General features: G+C 41.2%; 1 protein-coding gene across 1 annotated transcript in view; it reads right to left on the bottom strand.

Annotated features, from left to right (window-relative positions):
• Positions 1 to 895: 895 nt before the first annotated feature.
• tead1a (TEA domain family member 1a) overlaps positions 896 to 22,140 on the bottom strand; it is a 40,450-nt gene continuing 19,205 nt past the window's right edge. Inside the window, exons 3-12 of the mRNA XM_041037732.1 lie at positions 19,150 to 19,214; positions 17,923 to 17,985; positions 15,784 to 15,915; positions 15,513 to 15,562; positions 12,490 to 12,551; positions 11,104 to 11,231; positions 9,839 to 10,012; positions 6,331 to 6,471; positions 5,884 to 6,036; positions 896 to 5,714 (exon numbers count right to left, since the gene is read on the bottom strand). Of these exons, the coding sequence (XP_040893666.1) occupies positions 5,601 to 5,714; positions 5,884 to 6,036; positions 6,331 to 6,471; positions 9,839 to 10,012; positions 11,104 to 11,231; positions 12,490 to 12,551; positions 15,513 to 15,562; positions 15,784 to 15,915; positions 17,923 to 17,985; positions 19,150 to 19,214 (1,082 nt within the window). The 3' untranslated portion in view covers positions 896 to 5,600. The remainder of the gene's footprint in view (positions 5,715 to 5,883; positions 6,037 to 6,330; positions 6,472 to 9,838; positions 10,013 to 11,103; positions 11,232 to 12,489; positions 12,552 to 15,512; positions 15,563 to 15,783; positions 15,916 to 17,922; positions 17,986 to 19,149; positions 19,215 to 22,140) is intronic.

The raw sequence follows: 22,140 nt of genomic DNA, 5'->3' as shown, positions 1-22,140 counted from the left end.
TGAAACTTCACACATCCAGGGACGCAGCTGCCAGGGCAAGTTATGTCATATCGCACATGCAAAGTGGATAACGCACCCAGTGATGTTCAGCTTGGTCTCAATGACCTGCAGTCTGACGCACTTCTGGCAGAGCACTTCAGGTCCGTCTCACTGCTTGAATTTTACTCTTCCGTCAAAGAGGAGAACTTTCACCACGAGGAGGCATGCACAGAAGATTCTAGTCCTCTTTGGATCCACCTATATATGTGAACAGACATTCTCAGTGCAGAAGTTCAACAAATCCAAACACAGATCCTCTATCACTGATTCACCTTCTCAGCTTCCTTCTCAGCTATCCTTCCAATATCCAACTCAGACCTTCAGCTAGATTTCAGTGCACTTGTTAAAGCCCAAAACAGACTTGATTTTTCTCACTGAATGAGAAAAGTAAACTGAAAGACATCAAAAGCATTGCTTTTTGTATTAAGTGCTTACATTTGTAAAACAACTATTCAGTATTTCTGAGTAATGTTTAAAATAAAATGAAATACTGATGTAATTATTGTTTTCCTGTTTATGACTTATATTTTTGACTTACTCCACTATTTATCTTTATTGTAATAAAATATCCTTAGTCTTTTGATTACCAGTAGCATAATCAAAATTATATAATTTACTGCTCTTTACAGTTGGAGGAAATTAATATTGAACATACTTAAGTTCAGGTTATTGTTGGTTCGGCCCTCTAGCACAGCTCAGGTTTCTCATGCGGCCCTTTGGAAAAAATAATTGCCCACCCCTGATGTAATGTATGTAGTTATATAATAAAAATAAAAAGTGAAAATGTGAATTCAGATTTAAGACTCCACACATCATCGTTCACTGTGAACCAATGAGTAAAGACAAAACCCCTGAGCACAGTTTGGAACTGACCATTTATTTAAACTGAATAGCATATGCGTACAAAGTCTCTACAAAGCTAGAAAATATCTAACATACTTTTAGCCATGGGGGGGGGGGGGGGGGGGGGGGGGGGGGTTTACAAAGCAAAGATCAGACCCTGTGCAGTACCAATAGACACACATTACTAACTTTTGGATATTTCCTAAATGTTCTCTCTTCTTCGCAAAATAGGATAAACATTAGAATATCAAAGATATACACAACATCTGTAATAAACGTTATTGTCACCTTTATACAAAGCACCTTATCAAGAACCCTCAGTGCACACACAGGTGTGTTGCACATGCACCGGAGTGAGAAGAGTCAAGGCCATTTTGGAATTGATTACAGACAGGATTTCTGTGCCACGTGAGGTTCAGAAAAGAAGATAAATATCCAACATACACGAACAAGACAACATTAACAACACAGACAACGATGATTGAGAAACTCAGCAGTTCACGGCAGTTTGAAACCTTTTGAACAACTTTTAGGCGTAATGTTTTTTTAATGTATACACTGCCCTTTGTGGGACTTTGTTTAGTGTGAGCACATTCTCTAGTTGGTTATAATGAGCAGACGTTTAACAGACATTCAGGGTATTTGTTATTCATCACAGTTTCCAGTGGCCTTCTCATGCAGGGCTTCTTCAGTCTGCCAAACTAGATGATAAAAGGTGTCCATATTCAGTAAGATTAAAAACATCTTAAAAGACATTTAAACCTAATTTCCATTCATTTTTGTTTATTTCAGTGTTTTGTTTTTTCACTCACATCTGTACAGTTTTACAGTGCAGCCCATGAGCTACAGATGTTTCTAAGCTGATAGTCCTGTTCCTTAAAAGTCTCTTTTTTTTGGCAGAAGCTTGTAAGTTACTCTAGCTCGTAATAAATCACTTTTCCTCTGTATTTTGTGTCGCATGGTGACCGTCTTTGGTAAGCAGGTGGTAGATAATGTCCAGACAGAGGGTTAGTATTGCGGAATCAGCCCCTCTGAGGCTGCGTGTTATATTATCACGTACATGTGACGTGTCGGTACTCTGGTGCGAAGGCCGACTGGTCCGCCTGCAAACAGCAAACTACTGTGGTGTGAGACTAAACTCTGGTAAAAGCTGAAGGCAGGGGAACCTGAAAGGGCCTCTCCTGTCAAAATGATTCACCAGTGTGCTGAGCTGACGGTGTTTTGCGGGACAGGTGGCTGTAACCCGCGGGAGACACCCACAGGAGTCTTTAGACAGAGTCAAAATATAGCGGGTTTGGACGAAGACAAATCAAAATACTGTTAGGCACAAAGGTAGAAAGTCCTCTGAGTCAGACCTGAGTCATTACTCATTAAGACCAAATCCAGCTCTGACTTTTCAGGTCTGGTAAAAATGGTAAAAGTTGCCCTAAACACCATGTTCCTGCATCTGTTGGACACCACGCGGCGTCCCAGCTGCTCCCATCGGAAACATAACCCTGTGAGTCATGACAGTTTGCTGATGAACTTCAAGTATTCCTCTGGAGGTATTCATTCCTGTAACGTTCACCTCTGGGCCTCCTTTATTAACATACAAGTGATTTTATCTTCAGTTTTAATGTTTGCGGGTACAGATTTCCAAATGAGATGTTATCATTCACAGATGTCATGAGTTACAAGTTTGTCGGGAATGTGAACCAGCGAGCAGCGAGCTGTGGGATCTGGACTCTGGCTAACTGTGCTGAGTAAGTTATCCAGACAGTTTTACGTGTTGGAACAGTCCCCTGTTTGTGAATGAACCAGGTGCTGACAGACACTATTGAGGACGTGGGATGATAACTGTAAGACAGTGTAGTTTATGACTGAGGCTGGAATTAGTTTTATTGTAATAGTTAAGAATGGTTTAGTTAATTTAGTAACAGTCTAAAGCTCACTCAGTCTTTGTGTTACACACAAAAATGTAAAAATAAGTTATATTTTTATTATTTTATGCTGGACTATTTGTTGGTAATTTTAATTACACTACTGTTATGTGATTATTAGGAGTTGTTTCATTATGATAAACTGTTTGTGGCACTATTTGCTTAGCTGGTTGCCATTAAACATATTTAACAGAGCCCTGATCACACCTCAAAGTGTCTAACCAGAGAAGAAAAGATGAGGGAAACACATTTTGCTTTTATCCGTACACCTTTTCCACCTCAGCCATATATAAAAAGTTTTTTGCAGTATTTTGAGTATTTTTCCCCTGAGGTTTTTGGAGATCCCACTCAAGGTTTTTTTAATGCACAAATTGAAAATATGCCTAAAAACGGTTGGACGGAAAACACGCTTATTCACTGCACACTTAATTTTTTTAATGGATTTAACACTTGAGATTTGATTTGGCTGATTAGATGATTAATTTAATAATGGCCAAGATCTTTGTCAATTATTTTGTTAGTAGGAATGCAAAGATACATATAGAAAAGTCCAAACGTTTGAATTTTCTGAAGCAGGCACCACCATGTGCAGGCTTTTTCGACATGAATGTGTCACACGCACACGAATATAAACATGCACAATACATGTGGGCCAAATGCCATCAGAGACAAAGAGAACAAGAATGTGTTTCAGGACGTCATGTGGGAAACGAAAACAGCTCAGATTCTTTAGGATGGTTCACTGCTGACTGTCTACAACTCACAACAAACAGCCATTAAACATGGAATCTGTATAAGACACTGATTACTGAAGCATGTGATACCCAGACATGTTTTCTCTATAGTCACTAAGATATCTTTTACCCACCATCTACAACACCAAATTATCAGGGATCTCATGAAACGGAATAAAAATGTCTACTTCTGTTTCCAACCAAAGGCACTTCATGCTGCTGAGCATGACACGGACAAACCACCAGTCGACACCTGCTACAGTACACTTCATCAACAGTTTTTGGTTTCTGTTTCATAAATTATAATATTGTGTAACTGGAAGAAACCAGCGCTCCACTGATTAAAGGGAACTGTGTCTTCAACCGTTTTAATGTCCTCAGAAGTCAAGAGTCGAGCACTGAACACGCTGTCCTGACCTGGAAAACTCTCACACTGGAAAAACAGGAGCCTGGTCAGGACAATCTTCAATTTAAATACGGACGCACTAACATTTCATGCTTGAACGCTTGTGTCAGTATGGACATGTTAAAGCTCAAGTTAGCTGGTGTAAGAATACTGAACTAAGCTAAGCTTAATTTGCAGATCATAGGTTTCTTTCACCTGTTTATTTTAACCACATGAAACTTTTCCTTACGTTGAACACCACGAGTGACGCTGTTGTATAGCTCGTAAGATTCACAGTGCTTTCCCACAAAGTATTCAAAGGAATAATCCTCAAGATTTTCATAAACTCAGAACCAGTCTTTGGCTCAAACAGCCTCACAGGAAACAAATCCAGCGTAATCTTATCTCATTCGTAGCCTCGTTGTTTATTGTTTACTCTCTTAGAGCTGTATCAGAGCTGTATTACGACACTGCTACTGCTAAAACAACATTGCTGCTGCTGCTTAAAGCATCCAACTGACGAAACACTGAGCGACTTTTACTGTGAAGTATTCACAGGAAACATCAAGTATTTTTCACCAAATCAAGTAGGACTGAAATCTTAAGGATTATAACTTCAACAAGGTCTTGACTTATTATTTTTTTTTTTTAGATGAAGAGTCACCTGTTGCACAAAAGGTACCTGAATTGTTCAATTTCACTTATAATTTCTTATTGACATAAATTTTAGATAGTGTTCCTGGAATTAAAATATAGTCTATATGCTACTATCAATAAACAATTTCCCAAAGTTTAGAAGCTATTCTTTTTCTTTTTTTTTTTCTTTTTAAAGAAAACATACAAAAGGTAAAAATTTGATTTCTTTTCTTTGGGACAAACCTCTTTTTTTTGTGCAAGAATACAGCTCGCACAATTTGCAGTGGCAAATCTGTACAAATCCACCTCTATACTGTACTTATATGATAACGCAGTAGTGTTATTTCCTTCTCTGGTTATTGATGATACACAGGGTCTGACCTTCAGTGTCCGTCAATATCTTGGCAGATAACACACACACTTATTTCACAAGGAGAGAAAATGAGATTTTTTTCTCTCTCTCTCTCCCTGGGCTGAGTTTCCCAAACACACATGACCGATGTACTACTTTCATTTCCATCATCAAAACAGCAAAATACAAATTTGCTGGGAGAAAGTGGGTAATGAACCAATTAGCAGGAGACATGACATCTCCTGGTGATATCTGAGTCAGGATGTCCTTGGGAAAACCACCCAGGTCGATTTTAATGTGTTTCTATGGCTGCACTGCCACTGTGCTTTTTACAGCTAATGAGCGTCTAATATTCAGGTTGGAGTTAATGTTTCATGTTGAAATGCTCCTGTTGGGGAGGATCCTGCAGCACACTGTGTCATATTCGATGTTAATTAAAAATCACCCCTCACTTGTTGTTGTAATGTTTTGTCATGAGCGGCAGTGAAAATGCAGCCACGTTATTTCTTCATCGAGCTGAAGATGTTGGTTTGATAGACACTTCTGTAGAATTCAGTTTTTAGACATTTTACCTCCAGTGTCACCGTTTATCACCAAACAAAGGCCATACGTGTGTGTCTGTGTATGTATTTATATATTTATATATATATGTGTGTGTGTTTATATGCTGTAAGTGTGTGTGTGTGTGTGTGTTATTCCTTGACAAGTCGATAGATGTGGTGCTGTGCTCCGTGCTCATTGTTGGACACTTCGAACACACACGCCATACACAGCAAGGTCTCCTGAGTGTCTCTGTTGCTCACCACCTGGACACACACACACACACGGAGGAAAGAAAGGACAAAAAAGTCAGGTGTTGTATGTGCAGCTAGAAATAAGAAATTCTCTAACAGACACAGACACAGACACAGACACAGACACAGACACACACACACACACACACACACAAACTAACACACTGACTGACGCCCTCACCAGCAGAATAGTGAAGTTCTCCAGCACACTGTTCATCATGTATTTCTCAGGCAGGTGTTTGAGCTTGTGGATGAAGTTGATCATGTATTCACACATCGGAGAGCGGCTGATTCTGTAGACGAAACGCCCGTTTTCGAACCTTGCGTACTCCGTCTGAGAGACGGGGGGAGAGACACAGGACAGGAAGGGTCAAATTAAACGTGGCAAGTGAACATTAAAGGGGGAACTCCACCAATTTTTACATATCAACACCACTTTATCAGTCATGAACTCAGTCACAAAGCCTGCATAACAAAGCAGGAGAACCTACTTTACAATTTACAAGGGGGGGGGGGGGTTCCCTAACAAAGATGTGATTGATGTTTAATCCCCTATTATTTGATTTCAGTGATAGAGTACCGCACAACAGAAATTAACGTCCATGAAAACGTGTAAAACTGTTCTCACCTCCACCTTCTCAACCACCTGCTTGCCAAAAGAGCAGACCTTGGTGGAGCAGGTGATGGTCATGTTCTCTGAGCTCTCGTACTGGCTGGTCACACCGTAGAAGGCCGCGGGGTCATCCTGCACATTATAATTCAGGTCCGCCTGGAAAAACAGCAGAGACACAATGATTTGCACCATAACCAGCTATATGGACGACTGTTAGTAAATTGGATTGTTTGATTAATAAATTACACAGAAACAACACAAGAATGAGCACCATCTGCTCTGTTACCAGTGCCCTCTGCTGGTAACTCAGTCACATTACACATGTCCATACAGCACAGCCTGCAGTATCAGGTTGAGGCTGACTGAATCCCTGAATTACACAACTAAAACTTAAAAGCTCATATTCAAAAAATAAGCTGCACAGTAGCTTGAGCAGCTTAATTTTCATTAGATAAAGAGACACAATACACTATAATATTTCCTTTAATCTGTTTGAAACTAACTCGTACAGTTCCAATCACCTTTTTCTCATCAAACGTGACAAAAATACATGACTATCGCCACTCACACATTCTTAAATCCAACCCAGTATAATGGAGGGGAAATGAGGAACATTTTATAAGGGTTGATTATTAAGTTTGTTTGTTCTGTTTGTTTGGAGATGAGTTATCCAGCTGTTGTTACATATGCATGTAGCTCAGCTCTTTGAATGAAGATGCAGAAAGTTTGAAGTTAATATTTTTTGTGGTATTTCTGTTTCGGGTAATTGAAAATTGCAAGTCAGCGTTCGTGCTGAGAGGTCCTTGGCCTGATTTTTTTTAATTACTATTTACACTTTTCTCCTTTTGGTTTCCTCTTAAGTAGCTTTGAGGTTGTTAAAATGATCTTATTCCATTCTGTCTGACATTATCATGCACATTCTGTATCAACTCATTCACACTGACTGCATGTTTTTTTGTGCATCGCACACTTTCTGTGAGTTTTTGGCCGCACAGCATGAGTTTGAAATGAATGGGTTAAATGCAGATGACTGATTGTTAAAGGATTAAAAGCAACTGTTCAGTGCTGTTTACACCACAGACACAATGATTTTCCCTCCATTATATTGTGAAGGAAACGGAAACGTCAGAGAGAGACACCTCAGAACCTGGACAAATAAAAGATCTGCCTGGCTAGATTCCGCTGGAAGAGCGTTGTTGTAATTTACATGAAGAATGTTTGCTCATGATTCAACCATAAAAATATATGTCTGCTTTCTAACAGAAGATACTACAGGAAAAGACAATACTCCTGTGTAAGTCTGTGCCGTTGAAGTTGGAAAATGTTTAATCAGAACAGTGAGAACATGCTGCACCTGGATTACAGGCTGAGAGCAGTGGAGAAGGGTTTGTACTATTCGTAATGAGTTCTCTATGGAGCACTGTGTGTCTCAGGGCTGAGAACACACACACACACACACACACACACACACACACACACACACACACACACACACACACACACACACACACACACACACACCATATGCTAAGTCACCCACATGCGCATTCATCGTCACACACACACACACACACACACACACACACACACACACACACACACACACACACACACACACACACACACATCAAACTGTGCTCTATTAAAGCAGCAGATTATCAGAAACACGCACCACTGTAGTAGATCAGAGAGCTTTTTAATTAAATTCAGGGGGGAAGCTCTCTACGTGACACACACACTGTTTGTTTTCATGCTGGGAACACACCTCATCATTTCTACATTTACTACACTGAACCTACTTCACAGGCCCGCAGGTCTCTGTCCTCCCATGTATGATCCTACTGTCCACTGTGAAGGTTCTGTCTTTTTTAGGTTTAATCAAAACACAAGTGTAAGTGTTTGTCTCCTGTAACATAAGCTGCAACTGTTAGCATGTTTGGCTAACTACCTTACTAGTCAGTTTAAACTAGGGTTACTCCCAATGCCGAGGAGCATTTGATAGTTTATAGTTCCCCAACCTTTTTCCCTCTGACAGTTATTCAAGTCTGCTATTACTAGTTTCACTGATTCACATATCACACCAAACCAAACCAGCTGAATGAGCTGATTTGTTTGTTTACCCAGTTAATCCAATATAAATACCAAAATACTCACATTTTCTACCAAAAACATGTTAAAGCCACATCGTGCCACATTTCAGAACAAGTCAGTATGAAACATTAAAAAATTCACCCAGAGATGGTATTTCAACCAACTCATGGAGCTAATGTCAGCTTAAAGTGCTGCTTAGCTACAGCTGATAAAATCTGCCGGCGACAGTTTCAGTCGGAAAATAGATGGTTACCGGCTAGATATGAGAAGCCTGCATTTGTCTTCCTCAGTCTGAAATCAGCTAGAATTACCACCTCGTGGTTGTATGTCTCCACCAACCAGTCAAGTGGCAGTTTACATCTATGTCTGTCCAGACTGACTGATGTGGTGAAGACTTTAATAACATTTTTATAAAATTTAACAAAAGACGTCAAGTGTTTTTGGAGAACATGATGTCACTGTGAAGTTGACCTTTGACCTTTTGGATGTAAAATGTCCTCATTTTATCCTATTAGACATCTGAGTGAAATCTTGTTAAAATCAGCATGTCTGTTCTTGAGTTATGGCCAGAAATGTGTTTTGTTAGGTCACAGTGACCTTTGACCTCCGAACGCCAAATTCTAATCAGTTCATCCTTAGGTCCAAATAAACATTTGTGCAAGATGTAATGAAATCCCCTCCCCCCCAGGCACTCCTGGAGCATCACACTCACAAGAATGGGACGGACAGACAACCTAAAAACATTTTCACTGGTGCAGACGCATAAAAATTACTGTGAATCCCAAGTGTAAAATCTTCCACTGTTAGCAGTGTAAACTGCATCTGCCCGGATACCTGACACTCTGGGATCTTAACCGTCTTGTTGAATCATACAACTTCTACACCACTCTGATGGATGATGGAAGAAATTACTAAACGTGTGATGTGTTCTGTTGCCGGGATTTTTGAAAGTCCTTTGGTGAACTGCAGCACTAAGAGTAAAGTGAAATACACACACACACACACACGCACACACACACCACACACCCAGGTGGAGGCAGAGCAACCCGTGAGTCAGGAGGTGAGCAGGTGTTCAAACAAAGCGACTGCTTTCATCAACCCACCACCTCCATATCCCAGGTGGAAAGACAGAACGAACACACATATATACACACACACACACACACACACACACACACACACACCTGTAAGTACAGACAAAGACATGGCACTGGATGGAAAAATACAGGAAAACCTAGCAAGGCACATGCTAACCCTGCTCACTCATAACAAATATGATATTCACAAACAAAATTCAGGAAAAAAATTGGCTAACAGAAACTTTCAGACACCATCTGAAGCCTTGAATTATTTCAGATGGATGTGAAGCTGCCATAGACAAAATAAAATGTATCACAAAAACAGCAAAGTGGGCAAATGTCTGCCTGCTCACCCAGAACTTGATAAGGTAGAAAGCGTTTTGAGGGCCCTTGCCGAACAGCTCCTTGAGGCCGCCCTTCTTCTCGGGGAACTTGTCGTAGATCTGCCTGATGTCCACACACTCCAGCAGTGGGTCGCTGTAGCTCAGACTGCTCTGGCTGATGTGCACAAACAGGTGCTTGTTGTACTGAGGGAAAAGAAAAAGCTGAATCAAACAAGGACAGAGGCAAAAAAAAAAAAAAAATTGCAGGCAAATGGAAAGCAATTAAAGCAATTAAACTCACACTGGGTGAAACAACAGCAAAAGAAAGACTGATGGAAACAACACAGTATTTTCTCTGTATTGGTTTTCATTTGGACATTTAGCTTAATTCCAGGGCACTTTCCAGGATTAGTATTCCGACATTATCTAATTATAATATATACCTTATTTGGGTATTAAGTAATAAGAAATGAAAATTTCATAGTTTTGTTATTTTAGTTTTCACCATCTAGATCAGTTTCAGTAACATTTTACTAATCTCCTCTATTAAGTTCTTGAGACACGAAGCAGGCACAAAAATCAACAAAAAAGCTCTTTTTCCTGCTGTATAGTTTAAAAAACCAGAACCCTCAGAGAGCCTCAGTAACAAACAACATCAAACAATGTAGTTTTACTTAATTCTTCTCATGTAAAAAAAAACAACAACATAGGTTTGTGATTAAACTTTGTATAAATTTATGTTCACCACCAATAAAAAACTGTTTAGACCCATGAAGGCTACACACATATAGAAACCTATTCAATGTTCCTCACACAGTGCAACTGCAGCTGACTTTGTTTTTTTTTGTCTACCAATAAAGATAAATGGAAAATTTTCATCACAATGGTATCAATGGCACTTCCTGGTCCACTTCGCTTACAGTAACATAAATTATGCAGTAAATTTGAGACACTTGACAACAGTGTCTATTTCAATGTCACTGAACAACAGTTTGAGGTTTTTTTTTTTTTTTTTTTTTTACTGTCCAAATAGAAAGCAACAAGATGAATGCCAGCTGTCTGTGAACCCAAGGCAGAAAAATGACAGTGAATCTACAGTGTGGCAGGTTGACAGATAGACTGAGCAGGCAGAGAGATAGAGCTTTACAAAGGTTATTCATACTAGGAGACACACAAAGGGCTTTAATGCTGTTCTCTGCTGTGGGGTTATCTCTCATCTTGGTTTATTTGACAATAGGGAGTGCTTATTGTAGTCTGTTGCTGTGAGAGTGTGTGTGTGTGTGTGTGTTACTCACTGCCTCCTGGTCCCTCTGTGTCTCCAGGAAAGATGAAAACTCCACCAGTCGTAGTTTGGTGGTGCCGATGGAGCGACCCTGCCATGCTGGCTCTCTGTGCGTTTGAGCTGTGGTGGGAGGCTCGTAGCCTAGATAACACACACACACACACCACGCACACACACACACACACACACGTTCTGTTTAACCTCACTTCACCACTGCCATCATGTGCAATCATGCTATTTATCAGGGTTAGCAGCGGTGCTAGCATTATTCTTTGCTGTAAATGTGTAAAATTTATGCCATTACTGGAGTCTCGTGGACAAAGCCTGACTGAGGTGAGGGTGCAGCACTGAAAAGCAGTTAATAAAAGTAGATGTAAAGTGGTGACAATGATGAGGACACAGTGAAATCCATTGGGGCCTGACTCAAAACTCATAGGCTCCATTTACAAAAGTCTCCTCTTGTCATTTAGCCTCATGCAACTGTGACTGACAGCTGCCATCATCCGCTCTGAGAAACATTTCCTACCCTGCAGCGACCTCGAAGAGTTGTCATCAAGGAAAGTTCAACAATGGAGTTAAGCTGCTTTCTTAAATTCCCGAAAAACAGCTTTTGTAAGCACATATTCCCACAAGAATCGGCTACCTAGTTTGGACTAGCTTGCTAACGTCAGTGCTGATTCCCACTAGACATTACTTTTTGTTCATGTTGTTTCAGAACTTGCTGAGTCATTTCCAGCTCCTGCACTCTGAGTGTTTTATTTGTCTTGTGTTACAGAAAGGCAGAGATCTAGCGAACATTAGCGGTCTCTTTTTCATGGGACCAGATGTGGTGATGGCAAACGGCCAGGCTATCAAACGTCACACCAGCAGGTAGTCTGTGACCTCGACAGTCCCCATGTTAGTTCAAAACACGACACAGAGAAACGTGAGGGCAGCAGTCGAATCACTGAGAAGGCTCAGCAACAGCTAACAACAGTGCCCCCCACTGACTGTCTTTGTGGCTGTTGGAACAAAAGTGATATTATTAAATATTTTTACTATATTTTTTACCAATGTAACATGGTTAAAAAAAAAATTGAAATTTCTTCCTTTTGGTTATTACAGGTATAATACTTCTTGGTAAAAATTCATTTTGATTTCAGTTCAACTTTACTGTTTTAGAGTAGATACAGCATAAAGTCAGACGTTACTCATTCAGGTCATGTAAGGAAAGTCAGAAAGGCAGCTCTTTTTCTCTTTTTGACCTCTTCACAAGACAAACATCAAGGTACACAGGAGACGTGGGTGCCCAGACAGAGTCAAAAACCACCCTGTAGAGAGCCAGCGGCCTAAATGGCAAGAGAGAGGGCCGCCTGTCCACCTTACAGAAAGGAGGTAATTGTACCGTGGTCCCTCTCACCTGAGATTGTGGTGGTCCCTGCTGTCTGCACATTGTAGGCTTGCTGAGAGAACGGCTTGATACTGAAAGGAAAAAAAAGACACAGACAGACAGGCAGGAGAGCATTGAAAAGGCTGAAAGAGGAACAGACACAGTCGAGCTGATCACATTGTACCTATGTTATACAGAAAGGAATTCTGCCCTGTGTCTTGTATGAACAGTAACAGGAGCACAGAGGTCAAGAGCATCTCTGAGTTCAGTAAAAGCCATACCAGCCCCATTTACTGCCATTATCATCATCATCACATGGTCGTGTAACAGCAGCTGGCAATGAAACGAGCAGGGTTTGAACCTGTAGCACAATGATCCCCTCCAGCCACTATCTATGTGAACAGAAGCTAAAGTGAGACGTGGAAACAGCAGTGGAGCAGGTTTCAGAATCCAGGTCCACCACGTTTGAAACTCTGCATATGGTTTTTACACAGACGATAAAATCACTTACTATTTGCCACAATGAGGAAAGACAGATTCCAGACATCAGTCATGTGTAGGGGTGGTTAATCGGTCCAATTTCCTGATTCGATTCCGATTATTGAGGTCTCGCTTCGATTACCAATCGATTACTGAGTTTCCACTTGACAATAGTAACCCAAAATACACCATAAACGTACTGCACCATTTAAAAAATGCTGCTGAATTACTCAACTTCTCTTTTATTGAGAAATATCTCAAAGCACCTCCAGTCAGGGAGAACAATCATGCAAACTCCGCGCAGAAGAGCTCAGACCGGGTTTCGAACCTGGAGCAACCGCTCACCAATGGCCGCACGTCATTGTTGTGTACCGTTGTGTACCGTTTCGTAACGTTACAACAAAAAAAGTCAGCTTTCATGCATTCCCCGTTAAATTCCCCCGTCATTTTAAGCAGACTGATTTTCATGTGACTGTTAGTGAAGGCATGAGCAACTCAGCAATGAATTAAAGATCTATCTTGCTTCTTAAAAAAACATTCTCAGTATCATTGTCATCATCACATTAGCTTCTAGTTTTCTGAACCAATACATTACAACACAAACCAAAAGAAATACTCAAACAACTATTCGGTAGGCCCGCCTCTGACAATCTCACACTACAAACTTGACAGTTGACTAAACGTAGTGTCCGATAGGTTATGCTTTCTCTACGCCAAACCGAATCGTTTCTTTTGGTCGACAAAAGTTTGCGCTTTTTTCAGGGTGCCGTGTTTTTTTGTTTTGTTCGTATGCACCTCAACTAAAAAGCGTCAAACGTTGAAAAAAAAACAACTGATAATTCTAAAACATCTACAGGACAACTGACCTAAATGTTAGCTACATAGCTACTGCTATGTAAATAAAATAATCTCACCATTAATGTAACTCGATCGCTGTTGTCTCTCGCGCTCGCTGTCTTCCGCTGTTGCTGTTAGATCACCGGAAGTTTTGACCGGAAGTACTGGCCCACACGCTCAAGTTCTAACGTCGGCGGTCGCCATATTGTGCAAGGAGCGACACGCCTCTCGCTAGCATAGTACGCTCGCTCGCTGCCTCTGTTACAGGGTGTTTTGTTATGACTGTTAGTCACCAGCTCCGCCTTGCGGTTAAATCTTGTATGACAGTCCCTGCTGCGTATTACAAAAAAAATCGATCTTTGGAACTTTAATAATCGACTCATAATCGTCCATAATATAATTAATCAATAATCAATTTTTTTCACCACCTCTAGTCATGTGAGTCACCAAGAAATTCTCACCAGTGGTTTCTCAAGTGTTAACTGACACGTGAGATGACACATTTGATGTTTTTTTTTTTTTATATATTTTTGTGATATTCCCATCTGCTACAAAGAACTAAATCCATGTCCACATACTTCAAAGACCATAATGGAAACAAGAGCCACCTGCTCCATCTTTTAATATTCAGATCTCATACACAACAGGTAGATAAAATACTTCACTGCTCTTTTAGTTTTGGAAACTCTTCTTACAGTAACAAAGGTCAGGGATTAAAAAGTCTTTACTGATAGTGGATACAGATGTGATCCCAAAAATTGTCACCTGTTGATAGAAAATGATGCTGAGAAAAATTCTGATCTCAGAGACTGTGACATGATTGTTGGTTTGAGTGTTTCTGAAACCGCTGATCTCCTGAGATTTTCAAACACAACAGTCTCTAGAGTTTAACTAAGAATGGATCCAAAAACAAAAACCAAGGTGAGAGAGGTCAAAGGTCAGAGGTCAGACTGGTTGGAGCTGACAGAAAGGCTACGCTAACTCAGATAACCACTCTGTACAACTGTGGGGAACAGAAAAGCATCTCAGGGTGATGTCCAACCTTGAGGTGGATGGACTACTACACCAGAGACCACGTCTAATGGCTACTTCCAGCAGGATAATGCTCCATGTCACAAAGCTAAAGTCGTCTCAAACTGGTTTCATGAACATGACAGGGAGTTCAGTGAACTTCAGTGGCCTCCCCAGTCTCCAGACCTGAATCCAGTGGGACACCATGTGAATTCCGAAGACTTGTAAACAGACTATGATGTGTCTTTCCCTTTAAGGTTTCAAGGACCATCAAATCTTTACATACGTAAAAGCAATTTTATGAATGAAGATGAACCTGGAACCATTCTTCGTCAGTGGGCAAAGACACTGGCTCAGTCTTTGTCCTTCCAACTTGGTAGAAAGAAAATGGTTGTGTGTGTCTAATGCTCAGTTTTGCTGCAAGTGTTGCACATCTGCTGGGTTGGGTCATTATTATGCTGATAGCAGATGGTCTGGTCTTGGCCTTTAAATGCTATGTCTTTAATAGAACAGTTATTAACAGCAGCTGAAATGTCCCGTTTACATACACACACTAGGTATAAAACAAGAGAAATCAACAAATGATGAGCAGCCAGCTCAGTGGCTACCAGGAGCCGACCCTGAACGTAAATTAAATTTAGTTTACTGACACTGACCAGTCATATATTAACCAATAACAGCCATAATAAAGTCAGATATGGCTGTAGAAGGTGAGTGTGACTTACTCTTCTGTGGTGGAGCTGGACTGTCCCCCAGGAATCATCCCCTGCCACAGCTGGAAATAAGCACACACACACACACACATCAGTACACTGAAGTGAGGCTGCAGACCATGAATGCAATACAATGAGCACATGTGTTTGTGTGTGCACACCAGGACACAAACTGAGCATATGCAGTCTCCAGATTGTAGGAAAAAAATTGCCATATTATTATTCATGTCCTTGTGCTTCCTGTATTTATTTGAAGAGAATAAATATGGTGTGTTTGTGTAACCTGTGCGCTGCCGGGGAAGCCGGCCCGTACTATTCCAGGCAGTAGCTTGCTCTGTATGGCAGTGGCCGAGACGATCTGAGCCGAGGACATGGAGGAGATGCTCTGCAGAGCTTTCTCCTTGGCATTCTGGTCCTGCACGTCAACAAACACACACATATTGACACCGTCACCATTATGTTTCCGTCATGAATATCATCTTGGAATAACTAGCATTATAGTGAGTATTAGAATCTAAAATCCTACAGAAAATCAGGGGCTGGGGGGAAAACTTTTAACTGTTGTCATTCTCCTGTCATTAACTAAATGTCAGTATCTAATCGGTTGTGATCAGACTGGTTTCTCTTGCCACATTACTAACATACAGCAATTTGAATTAACTGTCCAACATAGATAGTTTGTATGTTTTAATAGAGCATAAGAATTCAAACTTGCTTGACAGACTATGAAACACTGATTTAAAAAGCTGGAGGGAATTTCAGTAAATAGTGTACAGCAACTTAGAGGAATGAAAAGTTCAACAGCTTACAGCAGTTTCAGTGCTTTTGTAGATGCTCTCGACAGATCCCTAGGCAGACCGAGGGTCCAGCCCTGTCGCCTTTAGTATTTAACCTTTCAGATACTGAGGGATTCCTGCTGGAAGTGGTTCACCTGGCTCACATGAAATGAAAGAGCCTCACCTTGCTTTGCCTTTCTAGTTCTAGCCAAAATCCAACACAAATCATTGTCTGACCTTGTGTGTTCATGTTTAAATCCTCTGTTTAGCCTAGCTTAAAATGTCTCTCAGTGACATGAAGGAATATATCTTACTCTATATGTGTGTAGTCTGGCTGTAAAGGTTTGGCTTGTGGCTCAGAGGGGAGTCACAGCAACAACAGTGTGCAGCAAAGCTAAATACGCTTCAAATGACACGGTGATCTGGTCACTGATCACCGTTGCTGTTACCTCTGGGCAAACAGTTACATATAGCAGATCCACAGTGAGTCTGAACTTGTGGACTTATTTGTAACATCTGAACTCAAAGTAATATGAAGCAGAAAACAGCTGAATGAAATGGAATTACAGGCCATGTAATAGCTGGAGAAGCACTAATTGGCAGCTTCACTCAAGTTAATTGGCACTGAGAGGAATCTCTCCTCCTAGGGGAGGTAATAACATTATAGGAGGTACTGAGCTGAGAATCATGCTGGATTTTCATTTTATATACTGGGAACCATATGGGTTTGATAACATTGTTCACCTGACCTCCTTTCTTTGAAAGACCAACCCATGAGTTTTGGTTTTAATGGGAAATCCAACAGCAGGGAAAGATTTTACATCACTTTCAAATGAACAGAGACATTGATGTGCTATAAGCAGATCCATGGTATACAGTACTGAGACAATACATTAATAATCTTTTTTTAAATATACATATATATATAATTGATTAATAGTGTAGGTCGGTGGCTCAACGACATGTCCAGTATTATTTTATGTTTTTCTTTTTGTCAACAAATCCTATTAAAAAAACAAAAACAATGAGTTAGTCCCTCTTCTAACACTTTTCAGCTACACCATCATGTCAGTGGAACTCAGCCTCTAGCCCAGTGCTTCCTACTGAAGACATAAGTTTTTAAAATCAGGTCATAAGTATATAGATTTACTTAAAAAAAGGCTCTGTAATTTCCTAAACCAGCTGGGCTCTGTAGTTTCTAACAAATGTAACTCAAATGGAAATAGTGCATTGGTTGGGGACTGTTTTCAGATGCCAATTAATACACACTTTGTGCTCTAGTGAATATTCGCAGCAGCAGAACGATGTATGTGGCATGAAAATAATAATAATAACGTTCTTGATTTTCATGGTGCTAAACGCTGCGCTATTTTTACACTGCCTTTCCCAGAGACCGCTTGTTTTTCAGTGTGTTTAATAATGTCTTTTCCATTGGGTTTTCTGTTAAAGGAGTGTCTGTAGGTGGAGCTTTTTCTGTCTGTTCATTCATGGGGGTAATTAGTGCTAATCCTCACTGATTAGATGTGTTTATTCCTAAAACACTGGAAATGTAAAACACGCCACTTCCCGGCCACCAGAGGTTTTTTCACAGTAATAAAGCAAAAAACAAAAAACAGCAACCATCCATGGATTACTACAACCCATACCTTTAGCTTGGACTGAAACTCCCTGGATTTTCTTCTGGCTAAGACCTGGATATGACTGGATACCTGGAGGAGAGGAGAGGAGAGGAGAGGAGAGGAGAAGAGAGGAGAGGAGAGGAGAGGAGAGGGTAAAAGAAAGGGGAGTTGGAGGGTAGAAAAGAGAGGAGGAAGGACCAAACAGTGAGTTGCCATGGTTATGAAAGGACTGTTGCCACACTGGAAGGGTACACACACACACAAACACACACACTACTCCCCTGACAACAGTGAATAGACATGTCTTTTGAGAGATCGAAAAGACACCTGGGAACACAGGCCAAGAACTGAGATACTAAGATTACACCACATACAGATCGTGTCACTTTGTGCACTGTCCAAACATCTATGCCACTATGTATTTCAGAGGGTAAACTATTTTAACCATTAAAGAGCAGGGAATCCTACTTACATTTCTAAATTACATCTGTTATATATCAGTTATATATATCACATGACCTCCACACCAGCCTACATGGATGGAACATAGGAATGAACTTTGGAAATCGGTCTAAAGCTAAAGCTAAATTAGCCACAACTCTGAGCAGTCTGAAGAGTCTGTCAGCGACATCAGTGTCAGTCAGTAAATCTCTACATGGACGGCAATATACATGTACACACTGAATCCAAACATGAACTGTAGCATGTTTGTGATTTGACTCAGCTAAGTGCTTCAGGTTTCACCTCTTCCAGTATCTTTGCCTCGGTCTCTCCGTCCCCTTCAAGTCTCATACACGCTCAAATATTATTAAACAACTCGCCCAAATCAATTTGTACCTGCCTATTTAAAGAAAAAGTGGCTCAGTGGGGTGGAAAACCACCAAATCTAGAAACACTGGTGGCGATCCCTAATGGCAACAAGAGGTTACTGAAGATTTCATAAACGGAGAAAAAAATAAAATAAAATAAAAACCTTAGAGATTAGATAGCCAAGGTTTGTGTTGTCCCTTTAGTAGGTTTACTTTTCTCCCCGTGTAAAAAGCAGAAATATTAAATATTAATAAAATATTAACAGATGCAGCAATACACGCTTTTTTTTTTCTCTGACCACTGACCATCACCGTTCAGCTTTTCAACCATTCTTTTCATCAGTGCAGTTAGCACCATTTTCCCTCATTACGTCTGTGTAACGTGATATGCTGTGATACATACTGCAGACAGTATGATTGGGTTAATGCACACTGCCATTATTACCTGTTTCCTTGTCCGCGTCTTGCCCGTTCGGAGCTTGATGTATCTGGCTATCAGCTCATTTCGGCCTGCAGGTAAAAGACACAGAACATACTGATGAAACATTATGCAGGCTGTTTTCTCTCTCTCAACACACACACACACACACACACACACACACACACACACACACACACACACACACACACACACACTAGTAAAACTCTCTCTGAACTATATTTCTTTCTCACAGACAATCACAAGCACAAATCATATGACCCTGACAAACAACTTAGTGCCTGATTCAGTGCTGTTGACCCAGCGACCTTGTGACGTGCACTTTCACATAGTAGCGCTGTAATCACCGATACCCCTGTTGAGCCCTCTACACATACTCACACTAGCACACAAAAAACACACACACACACACACACACACACACACACACACACACACACAAAATCACACACGCCATGGCCCTGAATACACATGACCCAACAATACAGGCATTCATGCAGACCGGCCGGCCCCTGATTAAAGGAACCAGCAGGCCAGCTGTACCCATGCTTACGTGTGTGCACATATGCGCACATGCACGCACACACACACACACACACACACTTGCAATGCTGAATAATTCAACCCATTCAATAGGGAGCACAGCAGACTCAGCGTGACCTGGCTAGTATAGATTAGTGGGGGAGAGGGAGAGAAAAAAAGAAGCAAAAAAAAAACAGTGTTTCATCCAGAAAACCTGTTACAGAGATGTGTGTACGTACATTTGTGTGTGTGTATCCAACACAGTATAAAACACAGATTAGTTAACAGATTATCAGAGCTGAATTTCAGAGGCCTCTTCAGTCTGACCAGGTTATGACCCCAGAGTCTTAAAAATTCAAAGACAGCAGTTGGTTTTAAATATTTTGTGAAATTAAGTAATTGGACCGTTATTTTATTTGCTAACAAGCAAATTAGTGGCTCCGTGGTTTGCTTTGGTTTGTCTCCTGGCCTGGTTTCTGTTCCGACCAAGTGGAAAACCAAAGTCAGGCCAGCTGGCCAACTGATGGTCAAGATCAGCACAAAGCCAAACCTCTACACACTACCCAAATGGCTCACAACAATAGCCCTAACTAACTAGCAGATGGTGTGTGTGTGTGTGTGTGTGTGTGTGTGTGTGTGTGTGTGTGTGCATGTGTGTGTGTGTTCTGACCAGTCCCACTCTTACTGAGATAGGGAGCTTAGACTGATAAAATCTACAGCTCCCCATGCAGGTGTTTTCCTTCTAGCAGTCAAAAGCTGCGACTGACGACAGCACACACGCAAACACACACACACTCATGCATGCATATACATGCATGAGTGCCAACACACACAACCACACACACACACACACACACAGAGTGGGTCCTGGCTGCGGAGGCTGACATCTGACTCCAGAGGGGCCAGCTGGTCTTTCTAGGAGGCTTAACAGTGAATTATCATCCTTCACTAACCCTGCGGCACACATCCCTCACTCTCACCCTCCCTCTTTCTCAAAAACTCTCCAGCACACATACACACACACACAGACACACACAAACCCTTCCCTCCCTCCTTCTCCCTCCCTCTCTTTGCCCTTCCATCCATCCTCTGTTCTGGCTGTTCCCTTTTTTTCCCTCCTCTGTCCCTCTTGTAGTGAATGGGTTTCCCTTCTGCTCCCTCCCTCCCTCTCCCTCCCTCCCTCCCTCTCTCTCCCTCCCTCTCTCTCTCTCCTTGCCCAGTGAAAGACTTCAAGGCCAAAGTCAGATGGTCATTAACTGTGACGAACAGAAGTACCCCTCGCTCTCCCCCCTCTATCTGTAGGCTGTAGCCACTCTGTGTGTGCAAGCAGATACTGAGGGAGACAACACACTCGAACTACACATATAAATTACATGTTGGCTTTTCAGTGATTTTGGACCATTCAGTAAAACTCTGAGAACGTGTAAGAGGATCCACAAAACGCAAGAATAAAGTGCCGCACTTGTGACATTATGATAACCCAAGAAGTGATTCAGTCTACGGTGAATGTGAACATGAAGTTCAAATGAGGTGACAATATGCAGAAATTCTATGGGTTAGGGTTAGGGCTAGGATAAACACCAAATATCGTCTAATTTGTCATCGACACTCAGCTAGCAGAGTGATTAAGAGCTAGAATAGCTTGAAAAAACCCTTTTCAGAGTAAGGTCAAAGCCTCGCTGACTGTGCTCGCTAACAAGGCTGCAGAGGAGTGGGGGGCATTGTTGTATAACCTGGAAAGACCTCAGAGACCACAGGGGCCGAACTCTGGCCCAGAGCCTGGATTCGGTATCGCTGAGTACCAATATTTTCTTTTTTTCTGTTTTCTCAGTTTGTTTGTTGCTCTTTTCTTTGTCTTTTCAGAAGCACTTACTGAGATCGCCACTGCTCCCGCTAACCACACAGTTAATCATTCGTTTATTAGAAACAAGCTGCCGGTTTGTTTAAAGACTAACTAAACCCTGGGAATATTCTGCTGCTGAGTGAAACAGGTGGTGACATCACCTTACATCTTACTGCAGGACTCTTGTAATTACACTGCTTTAGTTTTAGCTAGGTGTACCTAATAAACGGACCACTGAGTGTATAAACTGTGAGGTCTAGTGCCTGACAAAATAAAGGCTTTTGAAATAACTTCTCTCTTTGCTTTGCCTGCAAGTGACTGATTCTGTGACTAGTACTTTGATCCTCAAAAGCCCCTTAAGGTTAGGAGAAACTGATTGTATATGAAACTGATGCAACACTCGTCCTCGTCCTCAGCCCTGTTTCTAGCAGGAACAGAAAACAGCTGTTTCGATGCCCGGCTGCTCTGGTCCACGTGCTGAAGTGTCCTTGGGCAAGACATTGAACCCTGACTTGCCTCACTTGTAACTTTGGATAAAAGTGTCTGTAAAATGAATAAATGTACATACAAGCAGTTTGTTTAATTTAGTCTCTTCTGTAACACTGTTAGCATTAGACTGCAAACAAACAGAG

The sequence above is a fragment of the Toxotes jaculatrix genome, chromosome 5, assembly GCF_017976425.1.
Source record: "Toxotes jaculatrix isolate fToxJac2 chromosome 5, fToxJac2.pri, whole genome shotgun sequence".
NCBI lineage: Eukaryota > Metazoa > Chordata > Actinopteri > Toxotidae > Toxotes > Toxotes jaculatrix.
The sequence above is the reverse complement of the archived record's forward strand: the minus strand, read 5'-3'. Positions and strand labels throughout refer to the sequence as shown.